This window comes from Vollenhovia emeryi, unplaced genomic scaffold (assembly GCF_000949405.1).
Source record: "Vollenhovia emeryi isolate VEMERY1.0 unplaced genomic scaffold, V.emery_V1.0 DF939216.1, whole genome shotgun sequence".
NCBI lineage: Eukaryota > Metazoa > Arthropoda > Insecta > Hymenoptera > Formicidae > Vollenhovia > Vollenhovia emeryi.
This window is the reverse complement of record NW_011967150.1, coordinates 683,474-701,855: the sequence shown is the minus strand read 5'-3', so window position 1 is coordinate 701,855 and position 18,382 is coordinate 683,474. Positions and strand designations below refer to the sequence as shown.

Below are 18,382 nucleotides of genomic sequence, written 5' to 3'. Positions count from 1 at the left end.
CCAAGTTCTTGGATCGTGGACTAAGGCTTTAGTCAGCTTGTGAAAAGGGTGAGTTATCGACGTCCGTTACTGATACATTGAAGAAATTTCCCTACGTTTAAATTTTGAGAATTGAATTCTATTCATTTATGAGCTCGCATTCTCCCCTTACCGGTTTCTATTTTCTTCTTTGGAGCCTTCAAGCATTCTTCATGTTTTTTCTTATTCATTGTGCGTATAAAAATATTAAATTCACTTTAAAAATCAATAGTTTGAGAGATATTTTATATTTCTTTTCTGATATATCTTGACGTTTATGACAATTGATATAAAATATTTTATGCGTGTATTTTTACATTTTTGCATGCACGAAATAAGATAAAAGTCAATGTATATAAAAAAGGAGCAATCGCATGTTGTAAACCGCACGTCTTTCCTTACGCACATTTATATATATTTCTCTCATATCGCTTTATTAATCACATTATTGAGTTTATAAAGGGTTAACATAAGGTCATCGAAAAACGCATATTTCATGCACACACATGTATGTACCCGAAGTCGTTATTAAATCTTTATTGTGCAAGACGCGGGCCTTTATCTAAAAGTCTTGTAAAAATGCAGTTACAAATACGCGGGTACGAAGATCATGCGTAACATTATCGCATAATCGCGTTATCTGGTGTAATTTTTAGTTGCGTGCTCCGACTCGGTTTCTTAATGAACTATAATCGACTTATGAACTATAACGACTTTCTAGTTGCCTATGTTACGAAATATTGCCGAGATATGCAAAATGCAGCAAACAATATCGAATCTCCAAGGTTACTTGGGATCCATATAAGCCTGTAAGATATCCTTTGATCCTAAATGAAGTTTGCTTTAGAGAAAAATATGAATGCAGATATCGTCTCTTTCCTTTTGCTGTATACAGAGTGATTTCTAAATACAAGTACAAAAATGTAAGGGAACTCCCGAACTTATTTCATAAAGAAAATGCTCTGTGAACGTATGCCCTGAAACGTTTTATTTTTAGAAGAATTTTACAGACTGTCCAATTTTAGAAAAAAAAATATGAATTTCGAAAATCTAACGAAACGCTTAGAGATCTGTTCAAATTTGGCATGCGTTTGTTTTTCATTCCAATTTCTTCTTTATCTCGAAATCGACTAACCGCATCAAAAAAAATTATAAAAGGCAATTTTTGTTGAAATTTAGTTCGGGATTTAAAAAAACTGGTTAAGCTTGGAAAAAGCAACGGCACACTGGTCTCTCATTTAAAAAACTTGATTACCAATACATACGCCCCTGGCGGATCTAAAAGCGTTTCATCGGTAGGAAAATGGTCCTTAACGTATGTACGTTACGAAATTTTAATCAAGTGTCTCTAGGTTTTTTCTTAGATTTTCGAGATTTTCATTTTTCAAAATCAAAGCACTTTGGGACATCGTTTGTAGAACTTTCTTCTAACATTTTCTTCATAAAATAAGCCGAGGAGCACCTCCTTACATTTTTCACACTTATGAATGGCTCTGTATAAATAACTGATGTCTATAAATGAAAATTCCAGAATAAGCGAAAGCTCAGGCATTGACTTTTCACTGGATAAATATTGAATTCGCCTCCGAGTTTGTAAGTTCCGACTCTATAGACATAAAGTCTTATGTTAATCGTCGAATTGCGATAAGCGTGTAAACGCAAAGAGATGTTAGGTGGAAAAATATGTCGTACGATTGCGGGAGTGAGATGCAAACTCGCCGGAGTCGTACCGGTTTGAAGGCGCGATTAAGCGAGGGGCGAGCGGAGTACCTTGGGATCTTTCTCGTAATAGTGCTGCTGAGTGCGAATCCATCGTGACACGAGATTGTCCTTGACGCTGTGGGCCAGGGCAAAATAATAATCGCGGCTCGTAGCGACGTTGCGGTCCTTCACCAGGGTGTAGTGAAGGTGTCTGTTGAAGGTCTTTTTGAAGTTGCCGACATTTTCGACGTCGACGATGCCGCGCACCGAAATCTGCTTCCTCTTCTCGTGATCGCTGTTCGACATTGACATGACGGCTCTAGGATTAATCGTACTCGGTGCCTGCGATACAACAAGCTGCTACAACAACGCGCACCCGACTAGCACGTAGTGGCTCGCCGATGGCGAATGATATGCGCTGCCAGTTCGGGAGGCAGTGGTCACCTTGCTTCAAGGTGACACATGCGCACGAGTAAACGATTACGTATTCTCGGCGGCAAAAATTCGAACAATTTTACTTGACCGACAGCAGACGTGTCTAAAGCCTTGTGCCCACGATGCTAGAAATCGACCCACGATCTGTCCAAACAGTATACGTACAGCCAATCAACGTGCAGTCTTTGTGACAAAGCTATTTCTCGGATTGAGATCTCGAACCAATTCTAGCATCGTATACACGAAAGCCAGCGGCACACGACAGTCTACTGGACTTCTTGCAAGAGCCAATAAGGATACAGTTTTAGATCAGTAGCTTAAAGGTGCCTTTTCATGCTGACGCTCGACGCTCATTTTTAGCGTCGAAGTAGGCCACGTGATTGAAGTTGACGCTGCATTGTGGAAAATGCATGAGAAGTAATTTAAGCGTCAAAATTAGAGCGCCAGTACCGCATCGTATCGGAATCAGAAGTTAGAAAATTAGAATCAAAATTAGAAGATTTGTTATACCGATATGTAGAAGAAAAATGCACAGTATTGTAATATAGCAACTTGAGTTATAAACTGGAATATAAGACGTTTTAAATACGTCATGAGAGCCGGAATTCTAACGGGCTAAAAAAAGAAATTATAATTAAGTCAATAACAGGTCAAACCAGGATTCGGGCTGGGGTAATATTTTTCGCAATAAGAATTTTAATTGCCAGACACGGTCAACAAAAATCACTGATGTTATTAATTTATTAATTACTTCTGGCGACTTTAAGAATATTCGTACTATAATTAAGTCCTTATGATACAAAATACAAAATGGCAATTACTGAATACTGTAAGTTTTTTAAATCAACTTTTATTACGTTAGGAAACACTTAACATAAGAAGGAAGAATTTCGAACATATCTAAAAAACATACTTTTGATTAACAATAATTCTGGATTTTATTCAAACGAGGAACATTTTTCAGATAAGCTACCGCTAATGGACAATATGTAGCCTTAGTTTGAAATATATAAATTCTTTACTTGAAATTAACTCGAAAAATTTGCCTACAAAAACCGTATTCGAAACTGAAAAGTAATTCTTACAATTATAAATTCGTAAATTTGCCATATTATATGCGTGCATTTCACTATATTAAACATTAAAAAATTGATCTCGGAACTCACGCGTTCGTAGCATCAATAATGTCAAAGAAATACAGGAGATACGAAGGATTAATGCGAAAAGGACAGCAGTTTATATTTAATATCATTTATTTATAAATTAATGCGGATGCGGATGCAGATGCAATAATGAAAACGACAAGAAGCATATTATGCATATTACAATTCACATTCTGAACATTTCGCCATCGGTCCCGATAAAAACACTGTGTTGTCGATAACTATTAGCTATTACGATATAAAGTTGCATCTTTATCGTTCACCGTTCAAATATATTCCGTGCCCTATTATTATTTAGGATCACCGTCTTCGATAACTGTCCTTTCCATTCACATATATACACACATGCGCGTTTGTACACACATATACATACGCACACGAGCAGCATATACGATGTATATATATATATAAAATGCGTGTGCGTACATAACGATATAATTACAATTAATGATGCAGTAGCAATAATATTATGCAAACGTCAACGTCATTGAGAGACAGATACAATATATACGTTTCTGCATGGTTTAATTCGTCATTAAATCTCCATTCAATTCTCCCAAACACAACAACTTAAAAACATCGAGACGATGGGGGATATCGCTGTAAATAAGATAATTACTTTAAGATCTCTATACCGCTGAGGAATAAACGATTCTATTTATATGCTGGACATCTCGTATTCGTCACTCCTTGTCCATTGAATCTTTCAAGTATCACTATTCTTCGACACCCCCATTTCTCATTATATCTCGCTGCGACGCGATTCAATTATTTTTAGTGGCGCCCGATCCGCGAAACAATTATCCAAACTACTCGAAATACGACGTTCCGACGAAGACGAGACTAAGATAAATCACATACAACCTTATTGTTCACTCACTTTCTCTCTCTCTCTCTCTTTCTCTCTCTTTCTCTCATATATTCATATCACCATATGGGTATTCATTCTTACTCTATCATTCTTTCAACTTACTCTTCCTTTTATTCCTTTTTCTCTTCGCAAAGAGGAAAACAAAGGACATCATCGGGTAGGTAGTAAAACACGAAGTTTATGATAATCGTAAAACACATTTGTCAAAGAGTATGACGAAAAAAGGGGAAGGGAGAGGCGGAGGGCTGATTCAATCCTCGAGAGCAGCCCCGCGCGCATTGCACTGTGGCTGGCCGAAAACTTGCCATCGCATTTTTTATCGTAATAATAAACGATTAATTAATCACTAAATGTTGCTTTTCTTTCTTTCTTTCTTTCGCTTACGGTGTTTGCTTCCTCGATAAGAATTGCTCTCGAGATTAGAATGTCGATGTACGCGTGCGCGGCCGTTTATCGGCTTTACCGACCATTTTGTGCCTCGAGAAATTGATATCCTTCTCTGGAAATACAGCGGACAGGCTCGTAAAGATGACGGCTCCCGCTATCCGCGTGATTACTGGGCTCGATCTTCGTTGAATGATGCAAATCTCCTCCCGGTCTGCTAGCACGCGCGCTCTCAAGCTCTTCTCTCACTTTTCACGCTTCTCTCGTTTGCTTCTATCTTAATCTTTTCTATATCTGCTGTCTCGGCTGTCCGTTGGACTATTGCCACTCGTGACTCTCCCTTATTCTTCCTTTGTCGGCTCAGCTTTCTTGCCAAGAGGAATTGCCGCCTTTACTCTAAAACAATCGAGTAGTCGACTTTAGAAAAACATTCTGGTAAAACATATAAGAAGCGACAAAAAAATATGACGAGTTTATTCTCTTTGCATAATTCTGTTGGATAAAAATAGTCTTTACTCTGTCCGTCGCATTTCCATTACGACGTATTTTTCATTTTCGTATAATAAATAAGGAAAAACTTATTGCATCATTTTCTAGATGTCTTTCGGGAAGTTTCTCACAAATTACAGATCTCCTCGCTTAACTCACTTGGCGGTAATTTCGTTGATCTTCGCCTGCACCAAGGCCAGATTCTGATCAATCTGCTCCTGGTTTGTCTCGTAAACCTTAGGCAGCGTGAAAAGAGCAACCACTCCTGAAAAAAGAAGCAGTACCATAACTGTTGAATCGATTCTAACGTACAGTCGCGAGATGTAGAGCAATACTGTAAGACATGTAAGGAAATTTACCAATTATAATAAGAGTCATGCCGTTGAACCAAGAACCCACGTAGGTGAGACACCATAGCAAAACGCCAAACTTCAGAGAATCGACAAAATCTTCAACGAGGAAAAGTCGGCGCAGCTCGCTAACGGCAGCATTAGCGTGTGCAACTGCGACATCCGCGACTTCGTGCACTTTCGAAGCTGGTAATGCCAGATCCAGCTCAAGAATATCCCTGAAATACAAATAACGGTTTGTGTTAATACTTAAAAAGTACACTTACCTATACTATGTTAAAGATTTATCAAACTAAACATCAACACAAGAATATATATGGATGATGTTTCTAAAAGAAATTTCGCATTCTTTTATACTTACTTGAATGGATGGCCATCCGAAGTTTTCTGGACTGCTTGAAGAACAGTTTTGTAGATACGGAAGAGGATGGTTCCGCTAAGAGCGAGAAGTGACATATAAGCCAGCACGCTAATCAGACTGAAATAGGCCAGTGACAAGAGCACGCCTAGTATCGTGCCGAAAACGATCCCCGATTTTTTCGGATCGCGCCAGTATATCAGAGCTGCCACTGTAAGGAAAAGCAGACAAAGATATGTTACAAAAACGAGAGAAAAACCCAGCTTAGCGCCTCTCATCCGAAAATAATAGCCGCAATTTCTTTCGATTTAACATTGTTAACCAATTAAGAATATATTATTTCATATGGAAATGTTCGTATATAATTTATGCTTCAATGTGTTTTAAATATTTTCTTGATAATCATAAATTTCAGTTCCATAGCACAATACATTTACATCACTGTTTGCGTTGTCAGGTATCTCATTAATTTTAAGTAAAATTAATTTTAGGTCTCCTTTTAATACAAGTTTCTTTTTATAAAAAGTAAAGTTTGCCGCTGAAATGTCAATAAAGATAACAAACCGTTCAAATATTCTTTTAAAAGAGATATTAAGGAGAAATTCAACAACCTTTATCAGAAAAAGAGATGTTTGCCAATCAAGATGTCTCCCAAGTCACTTGAAAATTATTATAATTTTACATAAATGATCCTTTTTGTACATTTTATAAATCGGTAACTTTGTGTATTTGTAGCAAGTCAGTTTCGCACACACAACATAAAACAACTGGAGCCTAACTTAATACTAATGACTACGAATCACAGCAATGTGATTTTTTATTTTTGTTTTTAATAGACGTAGGAACTCAATTAATCTAGGTATCTATAATAGAAACTGGGAACTCGCGTTCCTTCACATTTCTTCCAATATAAAAATTGGAAAAACCTTCGGTTTTATAATGCTATCAAGTAACGGAAAGTCAATTTTCTTACATCTTTACTATTTGCATCGTTAATTCGTATCAATGCGTTTGAGCGTAAGTTATCGAAGAAAATGATTTGGAAATGATCGATATGCAAAAGTACGCGAAAAAATAAGTAATATGTGAAGTATACTTGACGACTTTATTGGGGCATGAAATACCTGGCACCAAAATGTGGATAAGATAAAACGCAAGATAAGAAATGTTCGCAATTCGAACGGGAATTAATATAAATTAATTTTATTTTATGTTTATGCTCTTTGATAGTTTACTTTCTCTCCTATTTGTGTGTAATATTTGACACAATTTATTACAAATGTCGTAGATAAACAAAAATGTTGTACAGTATTCAAAAAATTAAATGATAATAAGTAGAAACTATGTTTGTTCATTTCACAAATGACAGGCCTGAGATTTCGCGCGCTCAGGTGCGGCGACACGACAAGTGATAAAGGTGTTGCTACGAATATCGCCCTTTTTAGCATAGTGACAACTTTCGCAACAGACTTAACGATTCATTCTCGAATTAATTGTTCCTCTTGTTATCTTTAACCATTTCTTTTGTTAACTTTGTGTAACGGCTTATTAATAAAAGGGAGGGGTTCACTATGATGAGCATCTGGATCAGACTGATATCCTTCGATCTAGTCGATCTCCGATATTCTGAGTGAACTTGGAATTTTCAGTTAGATTCAATCTAGTCTCCTGCCTCTCTTTATCCTCAAGTTTTCAAAATAACCGGATCATCGTCTTCCCAAATATTTTCTGTCCCGTTAAACGGTGACTTTGGTTCTCGCTCGCTCGCGAAACACATAGGAACACTTTTATCACTCGTCGTGTCGCCGTGCCTGGGCGCGCGAAATCTCAGACCTGTCATTTGTGAAATATAATCGCTTATTATTTAAAAACTGTCATAGCCTCGACATTTTTTTATTAGAATTTTCCTCTTGAATTTTTCTAAGGAATCTGCGATTAAAAGGATATCCGGTGGTTTTAGTACACCCTGTATATACATATAAGCTTTTGTACGAAAAATTCATGATTATTTATTCAATATTGCTCATATAGTCGGAATAAAACGTTGACAAGAATGAAAAGATTCGTGGGAACGTTTGCGATGTTCCGAAAAAAGTAATTTCGCGGCAATTAGGTCTACGCATTGTACGGTTCCACATGGGTTTACGACTTTCCGCGCGAAGCGAGATCCATACCGACCTCTGCTTTCGGAGCAACGCCAGACTCACGTGTTCAACATGGGTTTGCAACTTTCCGCGCGAAGCGAGACCCACCCCACACCTCAGACATGGAATGGGTAAAGTTATATCTTTAGAAGTGAAGCCAGCCCGAAGGGGGAGGGGGATGAAACACACTGTTTCAACGTATGTACTTCGTAAGACGGAAGCGCGGCTTTCCACACGAAGCACGATCCAACCCACACCGACCCCTGCTTTCGTGCAAAGTACATGCCTGGGGACAGTGTGTTCCGTCCCCTTTCTGGGGGACTCCACTTCACAAAGCTACGACCTTACCTATCCCAACCCATATCTGAGATGTAGAGTAGATCTCGTGAGAGATCCACAAGAATCTATCTGTTTTCATACAACGTGAGGTCCACCTTACACTCCATCTCTAATGATATAGTTCTGAAGTTTTTTTACAAAAACTTGAGGCACCCTATCAATACCTTGCATACATATATTTTTATAGCTATATGTTTTATTGATTGCCACAAAAAATCGCAATTTCTGCTGAGGCACACATTCTGCACATTTACCTAAAAAAGTTGTCTATACGATGTGTTCTTCTTTAATATAATCATGTGTTCTTCTTTAATATAATATTAAAAATACATAAATCTGCAATATTATATAATATTATTATTGCATGTGCCTATTAGAGACTATTAAGTATTACTATTCACCAACCACGAGATTGAATATTGACAGTTCACACTGCAATACATAATGTGTCAGCGTACGTATTACTATGAGCGAGCTCCGTACAACCGAAAAATATTACAGTTAGATATTAACCGGTTTGTAGAGTTTTAACTAAAACGAGTTTCCACCGGGGAAACTAGTTTATTCAACTCCGTGTACAGTTTGACAAAGCCGATTTAATATAGATTGTATATAAAAAAATTACTTTATTATACATATACAGGGTGAGTCATTATGTATCTTGAGAGATATAATTAAATATTATATGATTGAAACATACATAACGAGGCTTTTCCATTGTTTCCCGGATTGGCTACAGTTTCGGTCGGTAATCCATCTCTCATGGTAAAAGGTTGGGACAGTCTTAATGAGTCACCCTGTATACGTGTGTACACGTGTCCCGGCGCGCGCGTATGTATGTGTGTAAAATGCGCATGCATACAAAATAAAACAGATTAAATGCACGCGTGCGCACACACACACACACGCACAATCTAAAAAAATTAATACCTTTCTTATGTTGAATGAAGTAATTTCGATACTCTATGAAGTTTATTAGTTTACGATCTTTTCTAATTTGTAATTCGAGTTAGAATTTATACAGCACATTCTACTTATACGTGCATCTCGATACATATTTGATATGTATTTAAATATGCGTGTATGTATATATTTAAAAAAATATATTTCTCACAAAGATTATTGCGAAGATAAGATTTGAAACAGTAATCCGTTGCAAGTTGTGTCTAAAGCGGGCTTGATTAACAGTGCAATTTTCTCCTGAATATATCACGTCGCAACGTGGTCTTTACAATGGCCGAGTTTTTGAGATTGCGATACGAAAGAAGCAGGACCAGTGTTGCACGTTACTAACCATATGTTCCCGGATCAATGATCGGCCAGCGTGCCGGGCTGACTACTTCCGCGATCATAGGGTTCGTAAAGGGATGCGTAAGCACGCGAAACTTACCAGGACCGCGCTCTGGGAGGACTTGCACGTGTCCTCTCTGAACGTTCTTTCGTACCATCCTTATAAAGCGTCACGAAGCCTTTTCCCGTTACAGAGCTGAGGGATATCCGCGCGGTCGGCGGTCACACACGCAACTGTTCCAACATTATTCAGGATCCGGCGAGAGGACAGCCTCATTGATAAAGAAGGAAAGGGAGAGGGAGAGAAAGAGAGAGAAAGGGGGGGGGAGACAGAACGGGAGGAAGCTGGCGAACGTGAAACAGGGGCGTAACTACTCGGGCAATTGATTCTGTCTCGGAAAGAATTGTACGAAAGCAATTGCCGAAAAAGCTGCGAGTTGTAATGCCAAATTTGTTATATTGCAATTATACTGTCAGTCAAGTTATATTTTCAGTCAGAATGTTGATGGAAATTCAACAAAGAGTGCCAGAAATCGAATTTCGCTCGGTTTCTACCATCTACCGTCACCATTGTGTTATATTCGGACAGCAATAGAATGTATTCAATGCTACCAGCTCAGGTAGTTGAATTTGTCGAAAGCGGGCTTTGCAAGCTATTTACAACATTTTATCCTGTTCCATAAGAGATTATGGTGGCAAATTGACTGCAGAAATTTTAGTGATATATTCCAGATATACGTGCTAGCGGAAACTAGAATCTGTTCGGTTTCTACCATCTACCATCCAAGTTCTAGTTCCAAGAAATGTGTAGCCAATCAACTTGCATGCTTTTGTGGAATAGCTGATTTGGACCGAGTTAAAGTTTTAGCATCGTGGACACAGGCCTTAAGATTTTACACCTGGGAATCTGCTTTGCAAATTGCTTTCCTCGCCGAAAGAGTTTTTGAATTCTCAAAACTTACGAAAAGATAGAATTAAACATCGCATCTATGTATCTGCATTTAATTTTATATATGTATAATACAATTGAAATATTCTGATTAGATCGAATAACTTCCCGCATTACTGAGATGGAACCAATTCTTGTTGTCAATGTTAAAAAATAAGTGAATTAATTATTTTTAGAATTAATTAATAGCACACGTTTTCAATCTGTCTTGTATGTGGTGTCTCTAAAGGGATAAATTTACGAAAGCAGGTATAATCATTAAATATTTTCCGATGATTTTATTTTATGAAGAAATCTAGTGTTAAATGTGTATATGTACTCGTACATATAGCGATACATTATTCGTATACATTGATTACATCTTTTGATATTTACCATCGACCTTTATATCTCGAGCTAATAATATATCAAGCGAGTGTTAATATCTATAATTATTTGTTTTTTATGCATATGATATTTACATATTTATATACCCTACATGGCTGTATTACGAGATTTTACAAAATTTTTCATACCGCATATATCAAGTAGCATTGCCAAAAATAAAATACAGAATATTTCAAAGAATACTACATTTTAACTTTATTCTCTTTTTAAATACAAAATTACTTTATATACAAAATAGTTAGAAATACCGAATATGTGAAAAAATTATTGATTCTATCTAGAAAATATGACGTCAATGAAAATATGACATTCATGTCTCACAGAAAAACGCATGATATTAAAATTGGCTGTATACATAATATTGTTCTCACTCGTGTATACATGAAAGCTCCAAGGAAATTTCAAGATTATCAAGTTGAAATGAGACTTTGTAATGTAACGGCATATTCCTGATGCCAAATCAAGTCAAAAAGTCTTGTACCACTTTTCGCTGCGACACACAGATATCGAGATATTGTAAGTTAAATTTTGGAATAATTACGAAATTTTCCTTGAGTATCTAAAAATATTAGGCAAATAAAAAATGTTTATTCAAATCAATTGAAGAAAAAGATATAATAAAAAGTTGAAGTTTCCGTTAAAAAATTAAAAGTTAGTTTACACACAAGGTCAAGCGAATATTGCTATGTTACGTCACTATTGATACAATAGTACATTAAAATAGTTCACTATAAAGAGTGCCCCATAATTCCGTACGTATTTGGTATCCAAGCGTAGACATTCGGTTATTTTTTTAAAATTGTAATGTTAGAATTAAAATAAGATTTTCTAAAAGTTATTTTGTGTGAAGATCATACACGTATAACAACTTAAATGAAAATTCTAAATTATTGGAAGGTTTGAAATATTTTTATGATACTTTTATTTTTCTAATGGACCAATATTCATTAAAGTTTTATTAAGTATCTCATTATAAATTCAATCTTGTGCAACAAAGTGAAATTTTCAATATTCCTAAGATATTGTCACTTATATTACTTTACGTCATATAATATTATAACGGTATATTTTCTAGTGTTAAGTTAAAAGTCTAAAGGGTTCGGGAACACTCCCTCGGAAAAGTGTCTTACAACCCCAAGGAGAGTCAATAAAGATATTATATATTTTTTCTAGTGTATCTAGACATATTTCATATTAATATTTGTATCAAAAAGCTAAATTATCCGGTATTCATAGATCGATGGAAGCAAATAGAAGCCGGAATGTTAATCAACCACGTAAAACTTCAGTAAAATACATCGAATGCACCGAAAGTGACAGAATGACACTTTATCGCTTTGCAGATTCTCTGAGTTGCTCCCTTACAAAATTATCGCAACTTTCGGTGTGTTTGGTCGCTCCCTCTCGTGTTGGAAGACATTTCGATTTCCAGAAGACAGACTAGAATACGGTTATATATAACCGCGACCGCGATAAGAAGCAAAACGCATTTACTCGGTTCTCGTGACCGTCGTGTCCGTTCGTAGTACAGAATTATGCATTAGGTACAGGTCGACGCGGCGTCGTGCATGGCGCCGCTTTATCGATTCGTATACGTACAAGAGTTCCCCTTTGGATTTATCTACACTGTGCGTCATCCAACGGAAAGAAAAAGACAGGGCTAAGCTGCCATTTTAGGCTGCGTTGGCCGTGTTCGCGAATAGACTATAGAATCTATACTCTACGTAAAAAAAAATAATGATTCCTAGTGATTCCTTAAGTTGGAAAAGAAGTATAAAAAACGCCATGAAGACTTTACTGATTCAAATTGAATAGTGCTTGAGATTTCTGGCACTGCATTACAGCGAGAAATTAGATTCTATATCTATATAATGTCAACGATAAGAAATCACTTTTTTTCTCATATACAGCTATTGACAAAATTATTAGGCACTCTCCTAATCATTGTACAGTACTGATACTTGGAAAATTGGTATTTTTTAAAAATTGTCCACAGTAAAGCGTTTACTGTTTCTATGCAGTCAACACCTTTTAAACAATGAAAGTCTTTCTAGCGTTAGATTTAAATTCTTTAAACGTATAATTTTAATTGCAATTTATAATCGCAGCAAATAAAAGATTCAAGTAAACTTTAACAAAGTGTCGTTGTGTTTTCTCGTCTCAATAATTACTTCTAGCAATAATTCATAAGAAATCAGAAACGCTTAGTCTTTTCTTCAAATGAGTATTGTTTAATCGTATTGTTTAAAATATCTTAGGTATTATTAGTCTTAGCCGATACAAAATTCTAAGATAGTATAATTAATACACAATAAACGTAAAGTCTTAATTACAAAGATATTTTACTTGAAAACAATTCACAAATATTGTTTATTTTTTAACGCTATAACTAAGAAAACTTCTCTAGAACTCAAATGCAAAGAAAATGAATATAATAAGGTGCATACAATATCGTGGTCTTACTATATGTGTGTAAATAATAAAGCAAATTGCTGTCGGTTCGATACAGGTGCAAATATACCAGGAAAAAATCGAATAAAACTACAATAATGCATATTTAGTAAGGGTATGCCATAGCTTGGAAAAGGTACTCGCTAGTCTTTTCACCGTTCTTATGTTTTTTTTAAATTTTTCTTACTTTCTACAACATTATAGACGCAACGAGAACTGAAAAAGAAATTCGTCACGTTTCGTGACATTGAAAATAAGATATCAACGAAATAACGGCAATTTCCGAGCCATCTATTATTGGACACCTCTCAGAGAGCTGTAATATCAATTCGAACTCTCAACGTGAAACGTTAGATAATTATCTCTTCGTGTTAGTTACCGATAGCTGAATTTCTATCAAGATGTCTCGTTGAAAAGCACCGATAGAGTAGACAAAAAGTATACGTAACGTAATGTAACGTAATATCTAACGCAGGGACTCTCAAACTTCTTCGGCAAGTTTCGCAACACGTTCAAAGCTAAGACACAACATAAGGAAAAAGTATAGACAATAATGCAAGATAATCTAATGCCAGATGCAGTCAAACACATAAACCTGTCACTTTTTCTATTCCTCAACATCACCCGATCCCTCCATTCGACCTTCTTCCACAATCAATTATCATGTAAGTTTCGTTACGTGTCTCGTCTGGTGATATTATTATTTTCCTTCTCACAGCTCAGAGTTCCACTTTCATCTACCGAAGTCTCGAATCTTTCTTCACGCATTCGTATAGCACGATACGCACACGAGTGCCGAATCATCATCGATGTTACTCACATTCCTCCTTCGTGATGGCCATTTTCTCTATGAACATCTGGCCACGCTCTATCGACTGTCTTATTTACACCAAGATCTATAATTTCCGTTCGGATTCGAACAATCGACTCGACGCGGAAAACGATCGCTCCAGAAAAACGCGGAAGGGAAATCGGAAAACGACCGGGCGAACGGCGCACGTCCCGGTACCGACGACTTCGTAACCGAGGGGACTGCTCCGTTGGTTTGGAAACCCCGACCGAGGGTCTTCGGAAGTCTGGCACTGGACCAAAGAGAGGTTGGCTGGACGTTATATTTAGTAGCGTCCGAGCAACGCGGCGGGCCCGATGAGACGGGTAGGGATGCCGCCGAAATGCGAAATCGCCTTCATGCCGGACTAATTATTGTATCTTGAGCCGCGCGACGCTTCACAGAACACCCGCTTAGCTATGCGTGCGTGAATGTGTCACGTGTCACCTATCTCTTACGCATCGGGAAAATGGTATTCTTGAAATGTATACTATGCAAGTCCTCTTAACAGATAGTCCTAATGAATAAGGACACTTTCTTCCTTACGTGTTTTCTAGAATATCCCTTTAAATTAAGAATATGTTCTTTATTTGCGACAAAATTTGTTTTCCGCATGTGCAATGTCCGCCGTGCACTGTGCGTGAGTAGGTACGTGTGCTCGTTTAGTGTCTACTTCACATCACGTTTCATGTATCCTGTATGGTATCGTGGTTTGAAGAATGGACAAGGAAATGGCTAGCTGACTGGAAGAAGATCCGAGTAACTTGTAGTAATTAGTTTAATTTTTCTACTGCCCACAATGTCTAACTATCCGTAATCTAACTTAACTATCCATAATATATTCATGCCGTTTCACTATGTATAACATTTATATTTAACTATGTATTTATTTATAAAATTCTAATAGTGAACTTGTAAAACTGTTTTTTAGTCATGATTAATGATTTCAAATATTAAATAATGGTAGAAAACATTCCATTCAGTACATGTTTTTGCAAGTTTCGAATATCTGACAAAAATAACTTCTTTAAAGAATTTCTCTCTCAAGCTAACGATAAGAGCACCATTTTGACGCTGTTTTTAAAGGAATTATAAAAGTAAAATATTCTTAAGAGATTACACGTTTTTGATGTAGTATTTTCAAATTTGCAATACTTTTACAATTCACTTTTTAAGGGGCATATACACCTAGAAGGCCAAAAAATGGTAATTTTCTTGAATTGTTTGAGGAAACTATTGAAGTTATCGAATAGCGGTTTTTTTCATTTAGAAATATATATTTTGAAGATCCTTTATGATTTTCTTTATTAAAAAATCTCGAAGGTATTGGTGTCGTGAAGAGGCAGTCCAGAAAAAAAATTACCCAAAACAGTACCAAATGTACCTCCGTCAAAAACCAATTAAAACAAAAATTGCATGAAATATTTAAATATATAATAATATTTTTAACGTATTATAGCCGATTTCAAAAATATCGACTTTTGACAAAATAACGGGCGTTTAAATTTAACGTAGCGATTTTTAGGACAAAATCCGTACGTTCCCTCGCCCCGCCAAAAACTCCCAAAAAAACCCCCGATTTTTGTTTTGAACCATATTCTCGATTGACAGAATTAATCTTAATTTAATAAATACCAATAAGTTCGCAGAATAATACACAAAACGTAGTAACAGTCACGGAACAAAGTAATGTAAAATCATGATGTAAAAAGAAAGGTGTAACAACATCGTGTATGCGCAGTAGTCATGTGCATTTGGACCCAAATTTCATTGGCTCGCTCATCGTGCGCCGCCGCTATGCGCAATGATACACCTTTCTTGCAGTAGTCCATGTGCATTTGGACCCAAATTTCATTGGCTCGCTCATCGTGCCGCCGCCGCTATGCGCAATGATACACCTTTCTTTTTACATCATGATGTAAAATATTAAGTATAGAATTTTCAACTTCGTAAGCGGGACAACGAATTCCCAATGTTTTTTTTTTGTTGTTTTTCACTCGGTGCGGTATCGTACGACGTTACGCGGGCCAATGTTTATATACCCGAAGGTCGCCGCGGTCTCACTCGCTCGCCGAACGTCGAGCCGGCAGGCAGCAGCGAGAGTCGCTCCGTGCGTAGTGTTACTTTTGCGTTATCGGTTTTCAAGACTCGATCGCGATAAATGTAGGGATAAAACGCTCTTGATTTGTACACCTTTATCAGTAACAAGTAACGTTCCTTGATTAATTATCAACTTTCTACAACTTGTAACGAGAAACGAATTGCATGTTGAGGCGACGGCTCTTTATCAACGTATACATAGACGTTTCACGAGACTAACTTGTCTAAAATATGAATGTAAACCGTGGTACTTTGTCGCGGTTACATCTCGTTTACGCACCGCGCTTTTAATTATCTATCGATTTCGTGTAATCTGTTTCATTTTCGAGAAAAGAGAGAAATTTGTACGACTTCGGCATTCGCGTTGTAATTCGCTCTGTCGTTCTTCGCAACTCGAACGCAGGAAGTAAAGAAAGTCTCTTATTGCACGTCGCTTATTGCTCGCGTTGCGTTTTATATCGCCAATTCAAAAGTGTTTTATCCATTATCCTGTTCTTTCGAAACAAAAATGCACGCAATATTTGTTAATAATATTTCGTGCGTTTCGCGGTATTTCACATCGCGTGCGGGAGTGTTCGAAATTTCGCGCGAGTGATGCTTTTCGCGAGTGAGTGTTGTGTAAGTGTAACAAGGAAATCTGAGAGGAAGAGCAGGTCTAGAAGGCATCGGGCAACGGCGGGAAAAACGTGAGGTAAGTGTCTTACATTTTTATGTTACTTGTGCGAAATAAAGTATCTGTTCTGTATTTTTATTTGACTTATTCAAATGATTCGAACGAGGATTCGAATAAGTGTTAGAGACAAAACTATACGTATACAATTTAGTGAGTTCATATTTAAAAGAAAGACTTTTTCAGTATTCCATCTAATTATTTTAATAAATACCTATTTTAAAGAATATAAAATATAAAGTATATTTAATACAATAATTTCAATTTTACATAATTAGTCTATACTAATCATATACGTATGGTATTTGTATTTTTACAGTTTACCATAAGTTAACGATGTACAACTCTGCTGTTGCAAATCGTATCAGTGAGTGACAAATTACTTTTTTATTTTGAATTGACGTTGCGCATACAGTTACTTCTTTGCATGTATACAAATTCTTAAAAACACACAATGCTCAACCACAATTTGCGCGCGCGTTGTGTCGTTTCTAGTTATTAAAAAATGTTGTGTATGTTGCAATACACAAAAATTGTATGTATATACGACTGTGCAATGGAAAGCATGTATGATTGGTTGTAAATTGACCCCCATTGAGAAAAAGAGCTTTACAGATATTGAGTATACAGTATCTCCTACAACTCCTGCAATTTTCATCAAAATCCGCGAAGAGCAAAGCGTGTACTAATATTACCCGTTGTAAATAATTTCTTTGTGTGTACTAATTTAAAATTTTATCTCCGTAATATTCATATTTTGAAGTTGGATTTCATATGTTAGTGCAGTTTCTTATCATAAGTGCACAAATTAAGTTTTTTCCGAAAAAGTTTTTGATACAATTTTATTGCATCAAATTTATTATACAACGAATATTCCACGAAGAGCAAAGATTAATCAAAAGAGCTATAATGTAGCTAACAATAAGTAATTTCTTTGCGTGTGGTATAGTGAAATAATAAAATAAAAACGTTTTATTTTAACAAATTGTCCTAAAATGTAGTTCTTTGTGGGTTAGTACAGCATCTAAATTTTTATTTTGCAATTTATGTGTAACTTGTTACGTGTGATCTTAAACTTTCAGAACTTTTTCCCAAATACCTAAATAAATCTCTTCTTTGTGCATTTCAACTCTTACTCAATGCGTACATTTTCTCAGTGGAAACGTATTAAAATCCATTATTATCGTCTCACCAATTACTGTTATTTAGTAACTACCATGCATCACGCATTCCGCTTGGTTATTAGTTTAATAAACTTCCGCTCCTTTTAATAAGCGAAGATTCTCAAGCGTAAATTGTCAGTTCTCGTCCGTCGTTCGCGGTAAACTTAGCACACGGCATTGTTGCTATATTACTTGCCAAGTGTATCGTTGCCTTAATAAAATTCAATCAAGAGGTACTGCATCTCGCTGTAATGCACAATTCTCAATTTCGGCAACGCACTTTTACAATAT

At 36.4% G+C, this 18,382-nt stretch overlaps 2 protein-coding genes across 2 annotated transcripts in view; both read right to left on the bottom strand.

Annotated features, from left to right (window-relative positions):
- The window catches only part of LOC105560963 (glycogen phosphorylase), a 12,304-nt gene extending 10,155 nt beyond the window's left edge, over positions 1 to 2,149 (bottom strand). The window contains exon 1 of the mRNA XM_012010519.1: positions 1,789 to 2,149. Within this exon, the coding sequence (XP_011865909.1) occupies positions 1,789 to 2,031 (243 nt within the window). The 5' untranslated portion in view covers positions 2,032 to 2,149. The remainder of the gene's footprint in view (positions 1 to 1,788) is intronic.
- Positions 2,150 to 3,389: 1,240 nt separating this feature from the next.
- Positions 3,390 to 18,382, bottom strand: part of LOC105560961 (reticulon-1-like) — a 40,256-nt gene continuing 25,263 nt past the window's right edge. Inside the window, exons 3-6 of the mRNA XM_012010517.1 lie at positions 5,773 to 5,980; positions 5,421 to 5,629; positions 5,221 to 5,326; positions 3,390 to 4,968 (exon numbers count right to left, since the gene is read on the bottom strand). Coding sequence (XP_011865907.1) covers positions 4,914 to 4,968; positions 5,221 to 5,326; positions 5,421 to 5,629; positions 5,773 to 5,980 — 578 coding nt within the window. The 3' untranslated portion in view covers positions 3,390 to 4,913. The remainder of the gene's footprint in view (positions 4,969 to 5,220; positions 5,327 to 5,420; positions 5,630 to 5,772; positions 5,981 to 18,382) is intronic.